The following is a 23,447-nucleotide window of genomic DNA, read 5'->3' on the forward strand; positions in this document are numbered from 1 at the left end:
AGTAGGGTCCCAAAAGCCAGTAAAAGAGTCGGAGGCAGCTCCTGTTCCTGTTGTCCCACAAGAGGATCAAGCTACACAGCTGTAACATGTATGTAGAGGGCCTAGGCCAGTCTCATGCAGGCTCCCTGGTTGTCAGATCAGTCTCTGTGAGCTCCTATGCATCCAGGTTAGTTGATTGTGTGAGTCTTCCCATGGTGTCCTTGACCCCTCTGGCACCTACATGCCTTTCTCCTCCTCCGCAGGATTCCCAAACTCCGCCTAATGTTTGGCTGTGGATCTCTGCATCTGCCTCTTCCTCCAGGATGGTGACTTTTAAAATGGTATTTGTTCATGATGAAAATGGCCACATAAACTTTAAATAATCTTAGTTCAGATGTATTTTTATGTTACTATTAATTTATCTATTTGATTTTTCAAGACAAGGTTTCTGGCTGTCCTGGAAATAGCTCCGTAGACCAGGCTGGCCTCAAACTCATAGAGATCCACCTGCCTTTGTCTCCTGAGTACTGGGATTAAAGGCATGCACCATCAACACCTGGTTTATTTCATTATTTGTAAACACAGTGGAGAACAGGTTTTTGAGGTTGTCTCCTTGGCCATAGGTGCTCTGGCTCAGTTTTCAATAAGAACAGTACAATGGCTCACTGTTTTCCCTAAGAGTTAAGAAAGGCCTTCCTGGAAATCACCTGACTTTCCGGCCTCTCACAAGATTTCTAGGAATTCTCAGTTTTAAAAGCAATTCCTCATTTAAATTATTGGTTGAGGGTACTTCCTGCACTCCCAGAGGACCTGAGTTCAGTTCCCAGAACCCACATGAGGCAGCTCACAATTGCCTGTGATTACAGCCCAGGGTAAAGGGTGACTCCAACACCAACTGCCTCTGAGGGCCCCTGCACTCACGTGTGTACTCTGTCACACAAACACGCAAGTATGCACATTAAAACACCCTGAACTTTAAGTGACAATATAAATATAATATAACATAGCATATTTATGGTTATATGTTAAAAAAACAGAAGTTAAAAATTAACTGAACTGGGCAGTGATGGTGTACACCTTTGATTCCAGCACATGGGAGGCAGAGACAGGAGGATCTCTGTGAGTTCGAGGCCAGCCTGGTCTACAGAGTCAGTTCCAGGACAGCCAGGGCTGTACAGAAATCTTGTCTCAATACCACCCCCAAATAAAAATTAACTGCATTAGAATTTACAGGATTGCTTCTTTATATTTATTGATATGAGCACTATACGAGGCACCTTGTATGTTGTGGGATGTAGGCATCAAGCTCAGTGTTTACTATGGTTTTTTAGCTTGGTTTTCTGAGACAAGGTTTCTCTGTGTAGCCCTGGCCGTTCTGGAGTACTCTATGTAGACCAGGATGGCCTCAAACTCACAAAATCTCCCTGCCTCTGCCTCCCAAATGTTGTTTGTGATCTAAGGCATGAGCCATCAGGTCTGGATAGTTCTAGCTGCTTGCTCTATCATCTATCTATCTATCTATCTATCTATCTATCTATCCATCCATCCATCCATCCATCCATCCATCCATCCATCCATCCATCTATCCATCCATCCATCTATCTATCATGAGCCATCAGGTCTGGATAGTTCTAGCTGCTTGCTCTGTCTGTCTATCTAGCTGTCTGTCTATCTATCTATCTACCTACCTACCTACCTATGTTTTTTTGAGACAGGGTTTCTTTGTGTAGCCCTGGCTGTCCTGGAACTCACTCTGTAGACCAGGCTGGTCTTGAACTCAGGGATCTGCCTGCCTCTGCCTCCTGAGTGCTGGGATTAAAGGCGTGCACTTGTTGAGTCTGAGTTCATATGCAAAAATGAAAAGCCTTTATTGCAAGCTAGAGCTTGGGCTTCCTGTCCATTCCAACACAGCAGTTGGATAGGGAGAGCACTGAGATCAGTTATGGCAGGGTTTTTAAGGAGTAAAGGATGGGGGTGTAGGGGAATTCCAGATTCAGATGGGGGTTGAACTCCTGATTGGGCAGGAGTGAGGCAGCAGAAGTTTTGTCAAACAGTATTGGTATAGTGTTGCTGCAAGGAAATTGGCAACCTATATACCGATCATGTAAGCTATCTTTTATGTCCTAGAGCATTTAGTACGTGTTTGTCTCAATTCTGATTGGTTCCCTGCAGGGTACAGTTTGTGATTTCTCCTGTTTATTGCAATGGTGAGGCCTAGTCCCAGTATTGTTAGTCTGCAGCCTATTATGGCTGCACTAATTTTTGTTTGTTTGTTGTTGAAGACAGTGTTTCTCTGTGTAGTTTTGGTGCCTGTCCTGGATCTCTCTTTGTAGACCAGGCTGGTCTTGAACTCACAGAGATCCACCTGGCTCTGCCTCCTGAGTGCTGGGATTAAAGGCGTGCGCCACCACCGCCTGGCCACTGCATTAATGTTGTTAGGCCTCTTCATTCCTGCTCCCTAACACTTCACTGTAAGACAATACGATGAAGCATTTTTAGTTACCATATATGAGTGTATTTGTTTTGTTACTATGCTTATAAATAGGATTTCTCTTTTTAGTGTTTTCATTCTTCAAGAGTTAAAATGCAAATCTGTGGTTTGATATATATATATATATATATATATATATATATATATATTACATTTAAAGCATATGCCTCATTAAATTCAAAATTTTAGTTTTAACGTAATTTTACAGTAAATGCAACATTGAGCGGATGATATTCTTCTGGGATCTCTTGCAGTTTACTGAAGGGCATTTTGCCAAAGGGGTTACAGTAAAATATTTTGTTTGCTTAATCAGTTTATTTGAGCATTCTAACTGGAACTGGTGTGCTTTTTCTCCAAGCTGTGTATTTCAGTGTTTGGGGAATGGATCTTCTGAGGCAGCATCAGAAGTAACGGGTGTTCTTTCTCCTAGGAATAATAATGGTTGGAGTTATCGTTGGCTCAAAGAAGACAGGCATAAACCCTGACAACGTGGCCACACCCATTGCTGCTAGTTTTGGTGATCTGATAACTCTTGCCATATTAGCTTGGATAAGTCAGGGTTTGTACTCCTGTCTTGGTAAGTTGACTTGAAACTAAACATGGCATTATTCAGTCTTTAAAAGTCAATGTTGTAAAATGTCATGAATCCCTGGTAACCTTCATCTCTTAGAACCAGTGGTAGAATTGACTAGAACACTGTAACTTGTACATCTACTATGTGTTGTGGTTCTCGTGTGTTTTTTTTCTCTTACTGAGTTCAGAACGCTAAGAAAATGTTTATCCTCTGTAAATTCTGTTTCTTCCTTTCTGCCCTGCCCGACTTGCTTTCTTGAGGCGGCCTCATTCATGTAGCCCCAGGCTGTCCTCAGACTTGCAATATGGACAACTCTTGACCCTCCGTTTCTGCCTCCTAAGTCCACCTCCCAAGTGTTTGGGTGCAGGTGTGTGGGGTACAACACCTAGGTATCCTTTAAAATTTCAGACACAGTGGAGGACCGTAGCAGTTCTGTGTGCTCCCCTGTTTACACTTTCCGCTGTTGTAGTTTAACACAGGCCTGTCGTACTCCATGGTGTCTGTGCTTCCTTCTTGTTGGAATCACCCTACACTGTTCTCTTATGCGTTTTGAACATGACAGTACAGGATTACCATGTGTTTTTAAAATTTACCAGTGAGTTATTTTTCCCACATCAAAACCCCATACTGATAAGTAGCTTCAAGACAATTAAAAACAAAACAGAAGTCCTGAAAATTAGCCTGAATACTAGGTGAAGTTAGAGTCATCTTATATATATATTCCTGATGAGTGCTGATGGGAAATCTGTAGAATACAATGAACTATTTTAACTGGATCGTGTGCTCTGGGACCAGTGGTAGTGAGTATGATTTGTGCACATGAGTTAAAGGCAGAATGTTAGTTGTGCTTTCATTTTCATGCCAAGTTTGTGTGTGTGCACATGCATGTGTCAGATGTCCAGTTTAAAAAGAACCCACAACTTTACTATAATAAAATTATCTACAAGCCAATCCCAAAGCAAATATTTATTCACAAATTGCCCATGAGTTCTATACAGCCTTATGATATAATTTTGAATACATCTGAAGTACATTTAAAGTTTGAAGAGGAGCTTCAGATGCATTTTGATCCAGAGAAAGGCTTTATCCTATCAAACGCAATAAACTTTGTATGACTTTGGCAATAGCATGGAAAACTTCATTCAGGATGTGATTTGATGGATGACATAAAGACATACTGTGTATGTTCAGATAAGTCGTTTCTCACTTGAAGATAAAGATGCATCGCCTGAAATAATGGATAAGACAATAAACGGCCAGTGCTGTGAACTACCATTGTGTTCCCATTGGCTGTGGCTCTTGTCACTGTACAGTATGCAGTGACTGACCCTCAGGGGAGTGTTCCATTCCCTTTCCTCTCAGGAAACACAGAAAAGGGGAGTTATGTTACTAAAGAAATAACCCTAAATCTTGTCTAAGTTTTGTTGTTGGGGTAATAAATTGATTCTGCTTTTTCCTTCTCTGAATTATCATGCAATTTTAGATATAGATGCTAGACTCAGGGAGTAAATGTTAGCTTATAGCTGGTGTTGGAGAATGTGATGTGTTATTCTCTTGCTATGTTAAACTCACTGCCCCAACCTACAGGCAGACATCTGAGCAACTTATAGTCCTTACCCTGAAGGCCAGGCTGTTCATTGTAGTGGAGAAAAGGGAGGTTGTCTAGCCAGGCATGGTGAAGCACACTCGTAATCCCAGCACTTGGGTCGCTGAGGAGGGAGCATTAAGAGTTTGGGGTGGTAGATGAGAACGTGTCTCAAGACTGTCATCAACAGGAAGCCAGTAAGAGCCTGAGCAAGGTTCTTGGTGCCCTTTGACTAACGTTTGAAGTTAGAGAAGTTTCTCTTGCTTTGAGGAGGAAATAAGAGAAAAGGGATACACACACACACACACACACACACACACACACACACACACACGAGGATGAAGAGGTTTTCTCAGCACTATTAAGAGGATGGAAATGCCACAGACTAACTGGGTGTGATGGTGCATGCCTGTATTCCCAGCACCCACATGGCAGCTGTAACATGACACATGACATCACAACTGTCTGTAATTCCAGTCGCAGGTGATCTGATGGCCTCATCTGCCTCCTTGTGTACCAGGCATGCAAGGGGTGTACAGATATACTTGCAGATAAAACACCTGTGCAAGTAAATTCAATAAATAAAAGACACAATCATAATGTATTGTCATTTAAATCTTTCAATATTTTGAATGTTATGTGGTGCCACATTAAGCTTGGGTCTTGGTAGGGTCTCACTACATATCCGATGCTGGCCCTCCAACTCATGCTGCCTCAGCTTCCTGAGTATTGTGATTATAGGTGTGAGCCAACACATGAGGAGTAAGAGAAAATGCAGTTACCATAATCTTAGAAAACAGTGTTATTAGGCATTGTTTAGGATGTTCTGGGCCTTTATTTGTCTTCTGAAAGTTGGCTTTGGAGTCTTAAAGACCCTTTTCATGTCATCTGTGTAATTGATGCCCTCAAGGGATTTTCTTTTTAATGGGCTACCGGTTAATTCTGCCATTAACTTAACAGTTTACAGGTGTTCTGAAATGGCATCATGTTTGGATTGCCAAAGTGTCTGCGTCCTGAGCACTAGGGGGCCTCAGAAGATCAGCAGTTATGTGGCTGGCATTTTCATTCTGAATACAAAGATTAGAAGTAGGCAGAGTTAAATTCTAAGATGCCATTCATCTTGCTGCGAAGTTATTTTCTGAACTACACTGGAAACGCTAAGCAGTGTTTAGAGAAGAAAGAAGGATCTTTTTGGTAGTTGTAAGCTTTGACTATGGAGGCTACACACTGCATGGCTCAAAGAAGTGGACACAGGAAACCTTCCACAGGGTCTGTTCATGAAGAGGACACAGCATTTGTAAACATGTATGTACCCACATCAGCATTCCTAATATAAGGAAGTTATTAACAGGTTGGAAGAGAAGTAGAGGACAATGCAAACCCAGTGGGGGTTTCAGCACCTCACTTTCGACAGTGAGTGGATCATCCGGATGGAAGCCCAGTGAAGAAATGCCGGACTTGGAGTGGACACTAATCCGCAGGAGCCCGACAGCCTACACAACGTTCCCCTCAACAGCCGCTTGATGTGTGTAGACCATTTTTTAGAACAGACCCCATATTAAGCTATGTACAAATCCTAACAGATTTAGAAATCATGTGACATCTTTTGTCACCATGATGGGGTGAAACTAGAGAGCAGTGCCAGAGGGAAAAGTGGAAAAGATATAAATATATAGAAATTCAGCAGTACTCCTCACACAAGTAGCGGCTCAAAGAACTCAAAATGGAAACCAAACATCTTCAGCCAGATGAGAATGAGAACAGTGTTCCAAAGCTATAGGTGCGGCACAGACAGTCCTAAGGAGGATGCTCATGGCTATAAACACTTGTATTAGGAGGCTACTGAGGAACAAACTAAACCAAGGTCTGCAGGAGTGAAGTAAGGACACAGTGTAATTAAACCAAGCAGGAAAGCTGTGGAATAAACAACAAAATGAAAGAAATGGACAGAATCTTAGCTTAGACCAAGAAGAGAAAAGACTCTAAAGACCAGAAAGGAAAGCACAGGCATTGTAGTCGGCACCCCAGAATGGAAAGGCTCACAGGGGCTATGATGAAGAGTTACGTGCTGAAAACCTAGCCTTTGGAGAATGGGTGCATTTCTATAAACGTGAACCCTCTGAGGCTGAGTCAGGAGGAAATGGAAGACATACATACATACATACATACATGCATGCATGCATGCAAACATCTGCCTGTGCTTATCTGGATTGTTCTAGCACTTTATTGAAGTGGCTTTCAGGACTTTATGTTTGGTCAGTGATCGTAGCTTTTTGTCTAAATACAGTACTACCCCTCCCCATACACACTTTTTAAAAAAATCCTTTTTAATTCACTACAGGAAGTCAGTGGACCAGGCAGTAATTAGAGTACTGCCTGTGTCTATACCTTTCTGTTTGAAATACAAAATTTTTGACAATATTGTGTTTTTTTAATTTGATTTTAATTTTTTGTAGTACCTTTGGTGCTGTGTACATAATAGATGCTGAATAAGTACTGTTTTACAAACTTTTGAAAATGATTTAGTTAATATGATTAAAATTTATTCAAATGGCCCTCTAATTAGACTTTGGCATGGTGACTGCGCAAGAATATGATTGATTGTAACAAAAGCATCCTTTGCATGAGGACCCAGGATTAGTGAAAAAGCGTAGGGTGTCTTGGCTCGGTAAAGAGCTCTGGGGATTAGTAACACTTCCGAAAAGTAAAAATGGCAAGACATGGCAAGAGAGATCTGATGGAACGAGAAGACGAACTATGTAATGTGGGCTCTGCTTATGTGATTATGGTGCACTCTTATGTGGTTTGCAGGGGAAATGCATAGGCTGTGCCCATTCATAGGGCAGTCCTTACCCATGCAGGAGTCTTTCAAAGCTGTCAGAATCTGTCGCTGGGCCAGCAGCTGGAACATCTGTACACAATGGCTGTTGGCTGTTCCTTTGTTCTTGTTTTCATATTTCTTTTCAAAGCAGTGTTGCAACTTATCAAGAAAAGGTTTTCACGTAGGTTTAAGCTTTGGCATTAGGGGAGAGAAAGCATGTAGGAAAAGGACAGTGTCCACCTAAGACGTAGGTGTGGGCTTCTCAAGAGAGAGTTGCATCCAAGTGTCTTCAACAGTGGCCTAATGGAGGAGTTTGACTGCTAGAGTATGAAGGATTTCTAAGGAACTCCTTAATGAACTATGAGGTGAGGCACATTCCTGAGGACCGTGGGATAGGAATACAGGCTGATTAGGTAGACACCATAAGGTGAGGCACATTCCTGAGGACCATGGGATAGGAGTACAGGCTGATTAGGTAGACACCATAAGGTGAGGCACATTCCTGAGGACCATGGGATAGGAGTACAGGCTGATTAGATAGACACCATGAGGTGAGGCACATTCCTGAGGACCATGGGATAGGAGTACAGGCTGATTAGGTAGACACCATGAGGTGAGGCACATTCCTGAGGACCATGGGATAGGAGTACAGGCTGATTAGATAGACACCATGAGGTGAGGCACATTCCTGAGGACCATGGGATAGGAGTACAGGCTGATTAGGTATAGCCACAGGTCACGAGGGTGGAAGAAAAAGAGGAGGTTTTAACTGAAGGAGCTTGATGAGCATGTTTGTGAGAGTCTCAGAGTTTACATCTGGGAAAGGAATGAGGTTAAGTCACAGGTCATCCAGTTTGGTCTTAAGCATGGGTCATTGCTATTTTCACACTCACATTTGAAACATCCCTGCAGAAAGGAATATTGTGTCCACGCAGTCAGTCTTCATAGCAAAATTTGTTTATTGTGCTGGAATTCTTGACTCTGAGCTGGAGAAATGTTAACCAGACTCAAGGGTGAGAGGTTCCTTTTTCTTCCCACACCCCTGTATTTTCTCTGCTTCCCTACCCTGCCTCAGTTTCTCCCTCTGGGACCTTGGCTCCTTAATCTTTAGGATTTCTGAGGCCAAAATCTGTTTTTTGTAACCTCTGTACTTCTAAATAAGGATGGAGACCTTGAAATCCAGGGAAGTGTTGATGTGTCTGGTCAAAGGGGGGTGTGAGAAGGTCCCAACATGGAAATTAGTGAGGATCGTCACTGGGACTCTGGAAGGGAGGATGTCTTTACTCAGGATACTAAGCCACATAAACAATGAACACACAGCAATGGAATTGATTGCCTAATCCTAAAATTAGCACCAAACTATGACTTTAAAAAATGATTATGCACCAGGCTGTGATGGTGCATGCCTTTAATCCCAGCACTGGAGGCAGAGTCTGGTGGATCTCTGTGAATGTGAGGCCAGCCTGGTCTACAAAGGAAAGTTCCAGGACAACCAGGGCTGTTACACAGAGAAACCCTATCTCGAAAAACCAAAACCAAACCAAACCAAAAAAAAAATTATTATGTATCTGAGACCATGATGACAAGTCATTAAAACTTGAGGCAAAATTTGACATAGAGTTGACCAGGAGGACTGAGGACACATGGCGCCGGTCTCAGGTATGTGTGCAGTATTCTACCCTTCTGTTGGCTTGTTGATTGTGTGGAGAAGTGGGCTGTGTGCTGTGGCATGCAGAGGTCAGGGGACAACTGTGGGCTTTGGTTCTCTCCTCTGTCCTGTGAGTTCTGAGGATCAGACTCAGGTCAGTCACTGGGTGGCATCTTTCTTGTCACACTATTGTACAGGCCACGTGCTCCTCTGTCACACCAGCAGAGACTCTGTCTTCTGCTGCTGAAAGCCTGTGAAGGCTTATTTCATTGTTTTTGTAGGCTGACTCAGTTAGCTTCTTGTAATCAGTTTGTACACACTGATAGTAAACTCTAAGATACCGGTAATGCATCAGTGTCTCATTAAGGAAAGAAATCAGGCACTTCCTTGGTGTCATTTAAGAGTAAGTCCAGGTTTAAATCTCTACTTCATTCTCCCTGTGTCTTCTGTCCCCTCTCTATTGTAAGAGTCTGAGCCTGTGCCTGCCTGAAGTCAGTCTGGTGAATCTGTCCTATGTGGCTATGTCTGTTTCTGAGTGTGTCTGCCCCCGTGTGTCTGTGTGTCTTTCCTTGTCTTAGTTGGGTTTTCTGTTGCTGCAATGAAACACCTTGACTAAAAAGCAAGTTGGGGAGGAAAGGGCATTGCTGTTCATCACTGAAGGAAATCAGGACAGGCACTCAAACAGGGCAGGAACCTGGAGGCAGGAGCTGATGTAGAGGTATGGAGGGGTGCTGCTTACTGGCTTGCTATACCTGACTTGCTCAGCCTGCTTTCTTATAGAACCTAGGACCACCAGCGCAGGGATGGCACCACCCACCATGGGATGGGTCCTCCCGCATCAATCACCAATTAAGAAAATGCCTTACTTGCTTGCTCTTCTTTGAGATAAACTAGTTTGTGTGTCAAGTTGACATAAAACTGGGTAGCACAGTCCCTGAAAAGCGATTTTGCTCCCTTTGAGAGCAACAAGCAGAAAGTTGTTCAATGGAGAAGGAATGAAGGGTACTTTACAGAAATCTTTGATGGAGTTTTACAAAGGATGAAGTCACTGACTCCAGCTGATCCCAATAACAGTATCACAAACATCATTGCTCACCAAACAATATCCATATGTTATAGTCAACATTTATGGTGGATATTCATTTTATAAGACTGCTTGTTTCCAGCAAGTGATTATTATAACATACATGCATTACTTTTAGTCAGGGCCATCAGAGAGTACATAATTTAAGATTACAGTTATGTGTTAGCTTGGGTTGATTACATGGGAAATCCAAGGAAGGAAGGTTGATTGTTGCATTGTTCTCTTAAAGGCCAGTTAAACAGGCTGAGTACACAGTAGGATAGCATTCTTAAGTGACCTCAAGATGTATTATTAACTCTGGCTGTGAGGTCCAGCAAGAACTCTTAATGTAAGTTATTTATGCCACAATTTCTGGGCTTAAGAATAAGACCTCTTGGGCTATAAAAAGAATGTACCAAATTACATATAGCTAGTATGGCAGAGTATGAGAGTGCTGCCTCAGAGAGAACCCATGGTGGAGCAGGTCAATGGAAACTAGAGTGTGGTTGTAGTGATTGATTATTTGATTATGCGTTAAACTAACAGCAGGAACAGAAAAGCAGTAATACAAACCAAAGCATAAAACAAGACTTCGGCTACTGAAGGATAGAGATGTGGGACTTAGCTTTATGGCTACTGATGGATCTAGACGTGGGACTTAGCCTTGTACATGAGAAGTTGTGTTTTTCTCTCAATTGAAGAGAATGTTAACATCTAACATTTCACAGGTTAAAGTGACTTTGTCTTCAGGATGTTCTTGGGGCTGAAAGACTCAGGAAGAATTTTATTCTAGAGAATAAGGCCATGATAACATTTTGAGTTCTGGGTGGAGAAGGTGTCTATCTTCCTTGAGCAAACTCCAGATCTGAGTAAGACCTGATGGTCATTCTGTGCATAGTGGCCCACACCTTTAATCCCAGCACTAGAGAATCAGAGACAGGTGGATCTCTGTGAGTTCGGGGCCAGCCTGGTCTACCTAGTAAATTCTAGGTCAGCTGGGACTGCATAGTGAGACTCTGTCTTCAAAACAACAAAAACAGAAACAAAACAAAATCGACAAATCTAATCATTAGTTTTCACTGGGCATGCATCTCTTCTTTGTAGCGGGTTAAGCCAGGCTGGTGGCATGGTTCCGCCTCCTGCGTTACGGCAGATGCAGAGCAGACAGGCTGCCACTGTTTCAGGTTGTGGACTTTATAGTTCTGTTTACCTAGCGGCACAAGAGAGTGGAACAGCGGTGTTTTTCTCTCTAGGGGAGATGAGTCATGAGGTCCTTTAACAGTTTCTTTACTGATCTGTTGGGGACAACAGAATCTGTGCTCTTTCGAGTCCACCAGTCATTTTCAGTCACCTACGTCTTGTTGGGTGGCCCATTTCTTTCTTGGGTCTAAATAAGATGGGTTTCTGGTGAATACTGGGACGTAATTACCAGCCATTTCTGTAGCCTCACCTACCAGCATTGCTACAGTTGTCGTAGCTTGTAGACACCTCTGCCACCCAGAAGCTGTGTACTCCAGCTGCAGAAGTAGACTGAGGCTTGGGGAATGTCCCGTTAATTTTAGGTAAGGACTTTTAATGCCAAGTTTTATTATTGGGCTGTGTATAGGCTGATTTCCAAGGCTGGAGTTGACAGGAACAGGTCCCTTATCTTTTGGATATTCCTGTCAATACTGGTTACTACAGAAGTTCATTTAAAAGGGGGTTAAGACAGAAAACGAAGTCTTTATATCGAAAGAGAATGCACATTTTTTGACAAAAAAAAAAAAATGACCAGCTTTTCTCTTTTTAGGCAAGATCTCAGAAGCAAAATCGGATTTTCATTCTTCACATTACTTTGGGAAAGTTGCCTAATAAAGCTCTGTGGGAGCTGTCAGATCCAAGCTATTTCAACCCCTTGAGAGTAGCAGGGCCCCCCTTGCTGGTCATGGTGTGTTCTAGAGCCTCACTAACTTGGTGTGTTGGCATGAAGAGCCCAAACTTACCTTGCCTACCACTGTGTTTGAATGCTTTGTTTAAAGCAGTGTGGCATCTTTGAGTGATTTTTAGAATGTCAGTTCTCCAAGAAAGTGTGATGATTGTTAGTGGACTTTTTTGGGGAAAAGTGTACCATGTATGTCACTATTGGTTTCAATATTAAGGCCACTCCACGTAGTTAAAAGGGAGGTTTATTTTGTGGGGTAACTTACAAGTGAAGGGATAGGTTACAGGATCTGGGAAAGGTGTAGTGCAGTCCAGCAGTGTTCTCTGGAAACTCTGCTCGGTCTACCTCCAGTGTTCAGGGTCCAGGAACCAAGAGAGCCGGCACATCTGGATCTCAGGTCTTCAGGGGTCCTCTCTAGGCTCTGCCTTGCAGGCGTGACAGTTGCTGAAGCCTCAAAGGGGGTAGTACTTCCAGGTCAAAGCTGGAACGGCTACCCACTACATGTTACTGTGTTGGTCACACAGAAAAAGCTGGTGTATAAAATTTGTCACTCCACAGTTGAGAGGGATTTAGATGAGAACAAATGCCATTCATGAAGTGATGCAGAGGTAGCTGGAGAATGCTGCCAACTCTACACCATGGGAGCTGGGGCCGCAGAACTGTGGAATACTCCACAGTTCGGGAATCGGAGTAATTTGCACAGCTTTGGCTTTGTGCGTCTCTACTTTTTGGAGTTTATTACAGCATTGGGTAAGCACTGCACATGTGAGCTCTTGCTGAGCGTGACAGTCCCAAAGTTTCATGTGTTTTCAGTTGTGTAACAATTCCAAATGAGCAAAGATATGGTGGCTTGAAACAGTGCTGCTTTAATGTCTTAGTTGTAGAGATTAGACACCCAAAGTCACGTAGGACAGATGCCGAGGTGTGGGCAGTGATGGCTGCTTCTAGATGTTCAGGGGAGAACCTGTTCCCTCCCTTTCCGTCTGGCAGCTGCCGGCTCCTTGTTTTCTGCCTCTCCTCATATCGCTCTCTCTTCAGTAGCTGGGTCTTGTCCTGTCTCCTCCTTACATGGATGCCAATAATCACATTTAGGGCTCACCCAAATCATCCACACAGCCCTCTCATGTCAAAGTCTTTGACTTTGTCATATCTGGTAGCATTCAGTTTCAGGGTCTCTTTGTGGGTCAATACACAGCTTAGCACAATACTCATGTATTGAGATTTTCATGCAAAATATTACTCCAGCCAGGATCTTCTAAACATGTTTCATTTAGAAAAGGGACATTGTCTTACATTTAATGTAATGCAGAAGATTGTGTTTGGCTTTTAAATGACCCATTTTCTTTTGCTAATTGTGTCATTAATGGTTTTCTAAAAGTAATTCTTTAAGTTTATGACATCAATTAAATGCCAGATTTAAATAGAACACAGTTATAGTAAGTTATTTGGAAGTTTTGATTTTCCTTTTTTTTTTTTTTTTTGTTTTATTTTTCCAGACAGGGTTTCTCTGTGTAGCTTTGCACCTGTCCTGGAACTCACTCGGTAGCCCAGGCTGGCCTTGAACTCAGAGAGATCTGCCTGGCTCTGCCTCCCAAGTGCTGGGATTAAAGGTGTGCACCACCACTTTATTATATATATATATATATATATATATATATATATATATATATATAATGTGTACACTGTTCTGTCTGCATGTATGCCTACACACCAAAAGAGGGCACCAGATTTCATTACAGATGGTTGTGAGCCACCATGCAGTTAATGGGAATTGAACTCAGGACCTCTGGAAGAGCAGCTAGTGCTCTTAACCTCTAAACCATCTCTCCAACCCTATTTTCCCACTTTTTTAGTGCTTAAGAGACGTACTTGGCAATACCTTTATACTTTCAGAAGCGTGCAATCATAGCAATAGCCCTGAAAGTCCATTTACAGATCCTCAGCCTCACCCGCCTTAACACTGTGCCCTGTTTGTGGTGTATTTCTCCTTTTCTGTTTCCCTGCTTTACTTTCTGTTAATGCCCTTGACAATCAGGTGACACACGCCATGCAGCCCTCCCTCCTGTGTGAACAGCACAGTGGGATTTTCACAAGATCCTTCCATCTTCACCCATTCTGATTCCAGAAAGTTTGACCGTCCCTAAAGAAGCCCGCTATACGTGAACACGTTCCTCACGATGCTCTTCCCTGGCTCCTGGCAGTCGCTGATTTAGTGTCTGTCTGTCGCATATGCTTCTTCTGACATTTCATACAAGTGGGATTGTAGTATGTGACCTCTGATGCCTGGCTTCTTTCACTCAGCTCGGGGTTTTCAGGATTTACGTATATTTTCACAGGAGCCAGGGCCGAACTTCAGTGCTGAAGAATACCCCAGAATGAGTTAATGACATGCCTGAGTAATGCTCTTGGGATGGATATACTGCATTTTCTTTAACCACTTGATATATGCTCAGATCATTTCACTTTTGCTGATAATGCTGCAGTGAGCATTCACTTACGAGTTCTTATGTGAAAATGTATGTTTTTGGTTCTCCTGGGAGACTAGATCTAGACATCAGGTTGTGGGTTATGTGGTAACTTGGTTTAACTTTTTGTGGATCCCCATGAGTACTCATTATTTTTAATTTTTTCCTTCCTCTTTGAAAACAGGGCAGCAATGAAGGGTGGGAGTGGGGAGTACTTTTCTCAGCTCCAGATGTCCCTCCAGATGTTTAGGTAGAGGATACCGTGGTTGAAGCCTGTAGTGGAGCTTCTGTTTGGACCTGAGCATGATGCTAACCTGGAAGGAGAGTCCTTCCTTCTGTGTCTAGTGCTTTTGATGCTTTTAGCGTCCCCTTGGTGATATGGAGATTGTTGGAAGCATTAGGTGTCCTGCGAGGTAGGAATATTTCCAACTGGAATGTTATTTACCTTCATCTGTGGTTTACAAGGACCACTGGGAATCCCTTCAATAAACACATGCTTTTTCATCTTTAAAAAAGTAATGTCGAGGAGCAGTGAGGTGGCTTAGAAGGGAAGGCCCCTTGCTGCCAAGCCTGATGCCCTGGATCTGATCCCATGGTGGGAGGAGAGAACTGACCCTGCAGGTTGTCCTCAGACCTTCACCTGTGTGTCATGGTATACAGGCATGCATGTGCACATGTACATACCATGTAAATAAATGTAAAATTAAGAAGTAATGGAGAGACTGATAACAAATCCAGCATTAGTCATCCTCTTTTAAAATGGAAGGAATGTAAAACTAAATTTTGTTATCATTATTGTTCATTTCTTTTATTTATTTTGAGGCAGGGTCTCACTGTGTAGCTTTGACTGGCCTAGAACTCAGAATGTAGACCAGACTGGCTGGACCTTGTAGAGCTCTGTCTGTCTCTGCCTTCTGAGTACCACCGTGCCTGGTATATCATCATTTTTAATCTGTGACGGCAAGTCCAGACAGAGCCCATGAAAATAATATTTGTTTAGACACTTTTAGTATCTATAATAATGACTTATTCCTATAAATATTAATTCTATAAATATTACGTATTTCCCCTAATGGGGAAAAGTGAAGAATTTTAGCTTTATCTAGTAAAACATCTTTAGTCATAATGGGATCTTTAACTATCTTAAGCGTAAATCAGTGGTTCTCAATCTTCCTATTGCTATGGCCCTTTAATACAGTTCCTCATGTTGTTGGGACCCCCAACCATAACATTATTTTCCCTGCTACTTCATAACTGTAATTTTGCCGCAGTTATGAATCATAATGTAGATATCTGATATGTGGGATGTCTGATGAGTGTTACGCCTGTCCCTGCAACCTCAGCACTTAGGTGGTGTAGGCAAGAGCATCAGGAGTTCAAGGCCATCCTCGGCTACATAGTAAATTGAGGACAGCCTGGTGTACATGAGACCCTGTCTCAACAAAACAAAACATTCTTCTTAAGTTTAAGGTTGTGTGGCTCAAGGACTATGAGATCAACTCTGTCTTTAAGTAATGAAATCCTTGCTAAAGAAAATAAGTATTTTTGTTACAGAGAAGAATCCAGGAATATCCTGGCTGAAATGTTCATAATAAGACTTTGGTTAGCTAAAGTGATATTTATAAATCTTAGGATAAGCCTGGTGTGGTGGCACACACCTTTAATGCCAGCACTTGGGAGGCACAGGCAGGCAGATCTCTGAGTTTGAGGCCAGCCTGATCTACAAAGCGAGTTCCAGGACAGCCAGGGCTACACAGAGAAACCGTGTCTCAAAAAAGAAAATAACAACAGCAACAACAGAAACCCGTAGGGTAGTATAATGATTTAAATAAAAGATAGGCGATTTCCAACCATAAAGAAACATAAAGTATAAAGAATTTGTGACTCAGGCTCATAGAGCTAAAGTTCATGCTGGAGAGGCTCTGCACACACTTGTAATTTAGCCCATTAAAGTAACGTCAGCTTTATAATTTCATTAGCTCACTCTTGTAGTTGGTAGAGAGCTAACTAAAGTTGTATGTATTATATAAATATTTACTTTAAAAATTGTCATCTTTTACATATAAAAATTATATTTTGTTATGTGTTTTGCCTGTATGTATGGAAAAACTTCCAGGGATTGGAAGTGTTGATGTGTCTGGTCAAAGGGGGGGTGTGAGAAAGTCCCAGCATGGAGATTAGAGGATCCTCTCTGGATGGGACTCTGGAAGGGAAGATGTCTTTATTCAGGATACTAAGCCACATAAACAGTGAACACACAGAACTGGAATTGATTGCCTATTCCTAAAATTAGCACCAAACTATGACTTTAAAAAAAATTATTATGCATTTGAGAACCCTGATGAGAAGTCAAACTTGAGGTAAAGTTTGACATAGAGTTAAATAGGAAGACCGAGGACCCCATGTGTGTGTGAAGTGCCCATGGGGGCTAGAAGAGGGAATGAGACCCCTTAGAAATGGAGTTTCAGATTGGTGTGAGCTGCCATGTGGGTGCTGGGAATTAAACTTTGGTCCTCCAGAAGAGCAGTCAGTGCTCTTAACCACTGAGCCATCTCTCCAGCCTTTTTATTTTCCTTTTTAAAAAACTCTTCATGTGTGTGTCTGTGTCTGTGTCTATGTCTGTGGGTGGGAGAGTATGTGTGTAGGTATGTGTGTGCACCAAGTGCTCATGTGGAAGTCAGTGGATAGCTTTCAGGAGTCCATTCTTTCCTCCCAGTCGGTTCAGGATCAAATTCAGGTGTCGGGCTTGGCTGCAGGTACTTCTCTCTGAGCCTTCTTGCCAGGCTACTTTTGCTTGCTTTTGTGTTGTTCTTTGTGGTCTAGGTTGGCCTCGAACTTGTGATTGTGTGTGCACGACCACACCAAGCAAGTCACCTTATTTATACATTTAATTCATTAGACTTGTAAAAGTTACTTTAGGTACTTGAAAAAAAAATTGTGAGAAAAGTGATCTATAGTAAGGTATCTCAGAGATTTTCATGCAATCAAATATTCCAAACTTAAACTTTTGGTGGCTGCTGGGCACCATGAGCACAGTGCTGTTCAGTGTCCTGTTGTGCTGTTTCCATACGCAGTGTTGGACTTTATTAATGTGGGCTGTTAACTGTGGCTTATGTTGAGCTCTGTGAGGCCTGATTCAAAGTTACGTTGGGAAGTGTAGAATAGACCTTGTCCCAAGGCCAGGGTACTCCTACTCAGGTGGGCCTTTTGGGTCTCTGCTGATTGCTCTCAGTGTTCCAAGGGGCCTCTTCTCTGCCTGGTGGACTTTTCATGATTAGTGTCTGCAGACTGGAGGGCTGCTAGGCTGTTCTCCTCTGGCTGTCCATGCAAACGGAGTTCACCCTGTGCATGCTTGCTTACCTTTCACTTCCCAAGTGCTCCCCTGCTGTGTCCTGTGAATTCATGCCCCAGTCTCACTCTCTGGGCCTTTAGTAAGAAAGCTGAGGCAACTTGAGGATTCATTTCTCCCCTTGTCTCTGATCTTGCAGTGTCTTTTGTCTGGTGTTAAAAGATAGTACACACACACACATACACACACACACACACACACACACACACACACACACACACACACACACCTTTCAATCATTTCTGAGAACTCATGTAAAACTTTGTTTAGAAATGGGATGAATCAAGTCTGTGAAATGCTGTGCAGCCAAGCCTGCTGTCAGTAAGGAGGTGGGAAATAGAGGCCAGATAGACAGTGGGGACCCAGACATATGCCACAGAGAAGGAAGGCGAAGTCTTGGCAACCATTGGGGCGGGTGAGGGGGTGGGGGGAGCAACTCTCCTGTTGCTTGTCCATCTTGGTGTCCTTGCTTCTCTTGTGTGGGCTGTGTTGTTGTCTCACCATAAATGTTTGGGAAAGTCATGTTTTTCTTTCACTTACATTATTTGATATTTTAAAAGAACATCTTACTGTGTAGCACAGGTTGGCCTGGAGTATGCAATGTAGCACAGGTTGTCCTTAAACTTGTGTTTCCCAGCTGCAGCCTCCTGATTGCAGGGCTAGGGGAATGGGCCACCATACTTGGCATCAAATTTTGTTTACAGTTCTAAATTTGGGTATATAGAAAATGTAAGACACTTAATATGATTGATAATAAATCTGGTAAAAATGTTTCTTTTGACAGTTTAGATTTTATATTGGAAAGAAGAGGGGTTGAAATGTCTCCTTTTCTTCATTCTAGAGACATATTATTACATTTCACCGTTAGTTTGTGCCTTTTTCTTGGCCCTGACACCTATCTGGATTATAATAGCTGCCAAACACCCAGCTACCAGGACAGTGCTCCACTCGGGCTGGGAGCCCGTCATAACAGCCATGGTCATAAGCAGGTGAGTGTCGGGGGCGGGGAGGGAGAGGAGTGGTCATGTTCTGTGTAGGATGTACGTACTAAACTAGTTTTTGGATTATCCGTGAGGCATCAGTTAGCTGAATCCTAATAGGGTTGCAAAATGGAATATTAGCGACCCAGAATAACGCTGTTACATTTCTGTTGCTATGGAAAGATGTTCAGTCCACAGTTGATGAAAAAAAAGTGATCTGGGAAAGAGTAGGGATGTCCTGTGAAATGTGAACTAAGAGTCTTGTGCGATATTTGGATTTGGATAGTACGAAGATCCAAATCCAGCATGGGAGACCCTGAAGAGGAGGAAGAGGATGACAGCTGTGCCTCTGTTCTTGAGACCAGCTTTCCAGAGTGTAGGAGGACAGCGAGCATAAGGAGAGCTGTCTCTAAGAATTAGAAAAACAACTTTGTGGAATTGATTGATGGTGACTTCGTGGGTTTGATGTATGGAGAAGGGCTCACCGTCGATTGGTGGATATAGAGAGAAGGCATTTGTGAAAGCTGTGAGATGCATCCTCATCTATTGTAGAAGTCACTAAATACAGTTCTAAAACTAAAAATGAGAAATAGTGTTTATGCATGCTACTTAGAAACATAGAAGCTACAGTGGAAACTAACTTCTAGTGCACAGAGGGTCTGGGAATGTGGCTGAGAACTACTGTTGGATGATGCCAGAGCTTTTGGTCAGCTGTTTGGACTGCCAATTCTATGACAGCATGTGGATCATTTTGCTGCAGGTAGATTGCATTTCCTGGAAGATTTAGGCAACAGGTTTCTAAACTGTTGGGACAGGCAGTGTCTTACAGTGAATAAACCACAGACTGAAGGTAAACAGTTAATAAAGGATTAAATAAGCCTCCAAGTTCCACTGAGATACTGAAAGTGTATGGCTTGCCATGGTGTTATAGTAAACACTGTCTCATTTCCCAGAATTCTCAAGCTCCGCTCTTTGTTGCTTTTTGTTTCTACAGCTCTCTGGTAATAAAATTGCAGTATATCTAGTTTTAGCACAGCAGAAACCATGCCTGTAATGCCTGCTTACTTTAAAGATGAAAAGACACCTCTTTACAACTAGTTTGTAAATTGGAAGAGTAATGGATGACACGATGAAAAAAATGTTCTGATCCCAGCACTCAGGGGGCAGAGGCAGGTGGATTTCTAGGGAGCTAAGGCTAGCCTGGTCTACTAGCAAGCTCCAGGCCATCCAAGGTTATTTTATAGTGAGACATTATCTCAAACAAAATAAAACAAAAAATACTATGTGCAGAAGAATATGAAGAGACCATTAATCCCATTGTTTTAGGTCCTTAAAATAGTTAACAGTGCCTTATAGGTCCTTCTTGATAGTTTAGTGCAGTTAACATGTATAATCTGGGAATTGTGACACATGCCTCTAATCCCAGCACTTGGTAGGCTGAGGCAGGAGGATTGCGGAGGCAAAGATAAATCAAACAAACAAACAAACAAACAAAAACTAATGCACATACCTTTTATCTGATGGTTATGGTATTTATTGTTTATTTAGTGTGTTTAGTCTGTGTGTGTGCTGGTATATGTAACTGTGGAGGCCAGAGGTCAGCACCAGGTTCAGAGTGTCGTCTTCTGTTGTACCCTGTTTTTGTTTTCTATCTTAGTTTTTGAAGTGGGTACTCACTGAACCTGGAGATCCCTGATTGGCTGCTCGGCATGGCTTGTCAGCCCCCGAGATCCTTCTGTGTCTGCCTGCCACTGCAGAGATGACAGGGTCCCCGCCCACACCCTTGTTTTTGTGGGGCGTTGGGCTCTAAACTCAAGGCTTTATATAGCTAGCTCCCACCCAATGAACACCTCTCCTGCCCCCACGGCCATGTGTTGTTTCCAGCTTTTTACTGTTAGCATTGGTTTCTATGGGAATATTCTTCTTTTTGCCTCATTTTATGTTGCATAAACATTGTGCTATACAAAGTGGGGGTGTTTGAATGTCAGAACTACTTGAGATTCTTTTCCATTCTTCTTCCCTAATATGTGGTTTTCTTTCTCTTAGCATTGGGGGCCTTATTCTGGACACAACTGTATCTGACCCAAACTTGGTTGGGATTGTTGTTTACACGCCAGTTATCAACGGTAAGACTTGAAGGTACTGCCTCATGATGATGTTCACTGTTAGGGCCCCCCCCCCCCCCCCCCCCCCCCCCCCCCGTGTCTTCCTGCTCCATCCATTTCTTCTTTCAAACTCAAGATGAGCTCAGAGTGGACATTCTCTTCCACAGTCTCAGTACATAAAACACTCCTGGAAAAGAGCTGTTGCTCAATCGTTTTTGTTACATGTTTTCTTGACAGGCACACCTAACTTTTAAGGTTAATGTGACAAAATACAGTATTTGGGTTCTGAGTTGTCCGTTCCCTTTTTGACTTCCCTACTGTTCTTACATTTGCTTTTGCTGGTTATCTTAGAAGAAGCAGAATTAGCCATATAGGACTATTCCTTAAATTCATTCCATTCACCAAGAGCTGCAACTCTGCTAACATCTGCAAGCCCTGCTTCACCATTTTCTTGTCTATAAAATGGAAATTATCATCTTTGTATTAAATATGTATAATATATACATTAAAGAATCATGTTAAAATACTATGATTTTGTATGAATTATACCTAACAAGACAATTTAATCCATCTCTACTGGTGATCATTAAGTTGGACTTTAGTATAGCCTAGATCAACATAATTTAAAAAGTAATTCTACCTTGGCATACTATATATTTAGAATATATTATTTTTCTTATTTTAAGAATTCACTTTCTGTGGCCAGTCATGGTGGCACACACCTTTAATCCCAGCACTCAAGAGGCAGAGGCGGATGGATCTCTGTGAGTTCAAGGCCAACCTGGGCTACAAATCGAGTTCCAGGACAGCCAAGACTGTTACGGAGAAACCCTGTCTCAAAAAAACCACGCACACAAAAAAGAATTAACTTTCTATATTTACATAAAAATTTACACAGTGACATGTTCTGCAGAAGTCTAATTTTAGATCTAAAATTTCTGCTGAACATTGTAATTTTTGTCTACCTTTAGAATGTCAACGACATTTCCCTATGAATCTCTCTCCCAGCTGTCTGGTGCCACCATCCACCTCCTGTCATCCATCCTTGAAATTCTGGAACCATCTGATTCTGCCTGGCTCTCCTCTTTGACTCGAACATTAGCAAACCTTGTCCATTGCCCCCCCCCCCCCACACACACACATGACTTGCTTGTTCATTTGTGTATACAATGGCGTGTCTCTCCATTGCAGTCTGAGGTTGTCACACTGAGGCCGTTCATCCGAAAAATGAAGTAACCTTTCTGAGTTATTGCCTGCGCAGTGTAAATGTCACCAGTGTGAGACCTGATATTCGCAAGGAGAAAAGACCAAGTCCATGATTGTCCAACTTACACAAGCTGTATGTTGGGGTGTACCCAGACCTGGCCAGCCAGCTGCCTCCCTAGTCTGGATTTGAGAGAGCAGCCCCTGCTGGCCTCTAGAAGTCCCTCTTATGGGAGAGATAAGGCTTTTGTTTACAGGGTGAGAGGGTTGGCAACTGGGTTATACATTGTTAGAAGGATACAGTGAGGCAGGAAGGAGCAGAGGCAAGGGTGTACATCACGTGAACGGGGTTGCAAGCAGTTTTCACCAGAAACAGGAGCTCACTCTTAATTACAGGTAGAAACCCAGGACACACGGGGACTCATCCCTTAGCTAGGACTTAACCCAGGACACACGGGGGGACTCATCCTTTAGATAGGACTTAACCCAGGACACACGGGGACTCATCCTTTAGATAGGACTTAACCCAGGACACACGGGGACTCATCCCTTAGCTAGGACTCAACCCAGGACACACAGGGACTCATCCCTTAGCTAGGTCTCAACCCAGGACACACGGGGACTCATCCCTTAGCTAGGACTCAACCCAGGACACACAGGGACTCATCCCTTAGCTAGGACTCAACCCAGGACACACGGGGACTCATCCCTTAGCTAGGACTCAACCCAGGACACACGGGGACTCATCCTTTAGCTAGGACTCAACCCAGGACACACAAGAGCTTCTTTTTAACTGGCTTAGCTGCAGGTGTATTTTCTGTCTGGTCTCCACTGACCTGCAAGGCGATTGTTCCTGTTTCGGTGTCACATTGCCCGTCCATAAGCATTGTTTGTGTCCTGTCAATCAGAAGATGACTTTCTCAGTGGGTCACATCAAATCCGAATTCTTTCAAAACCCTTGGTACACTGTTGGACTCAGGGATCCCATCGGAGGCACCAAACGATTGTCATGCTGCCTAGATTCTTGTACTGTCCTAACAGAGACTCCAGCCCTCACTCCTGAATAGCTGTCTTTCCTTCCGCCTCTTCCTACTCTCTCTGTCTTTAGCTTAAAGTGTTATCGGATTGACCTGTATTGCATAACTACGGGGAACTGAAGTGGAAATGACCCGTTATTGGCAAGACTTCTGAGACTCTTTTGGTTGCTTCACCTTTACAAGGACCCGATTTAGAGCATCATGACAGGCTCTCCTTGGAGGTCTG

The 23,447-nt window shown here is 42.8% G+C and overlaps 1 protein-coding gene across 3 annotated transcripts in view; it reads left to right on the forward strand.

Moving 5' to 3' along the window:
- The window catches only part of Slc41a2 (solute carrier family 41 member 2), a 124,044-nt gene that overhangs the window by 45,836 nt on the left and 54,761 nt on the right, over nt 1-23,447 (forward strand). For all 3 annotated transcript variants that reach the window (XM_052752987.1, XM_052752986.1, XM_052752988.1), the window contains exons 6-8: nt 2,901-3,047; nt 18,738-18,885; nt 20,923-21,002. In XM_052752987.1, the coding sequence (XP_052608947.1) occupies nt 2,901-3,047; nt 18,738-18,885; nt 20,923-21,002 (375 nt within the window). The remainder of the gene's footprint in view (nt 1-2,900; nt 3,048-18,737; nt 18,886-20,922; nt 21,003-23,447) is intronic.

This window comes from Peromyscus californicus, unplaced genomic scaffold, assembly GCF_007827085.1.
Source record: "Peromyscus californicus insignis strain IS unplaced genomic scaffold, ASM782708v3 Scaffold_24__1_contigs__length_46423439, whole genome shotgun sequence".
Lineage (NCBI taxonomy): Eukaryota > Metazoa > Chordata > Mammalia > Rodentia > Cricetidae > Peromyscus > Peromyscus californicus.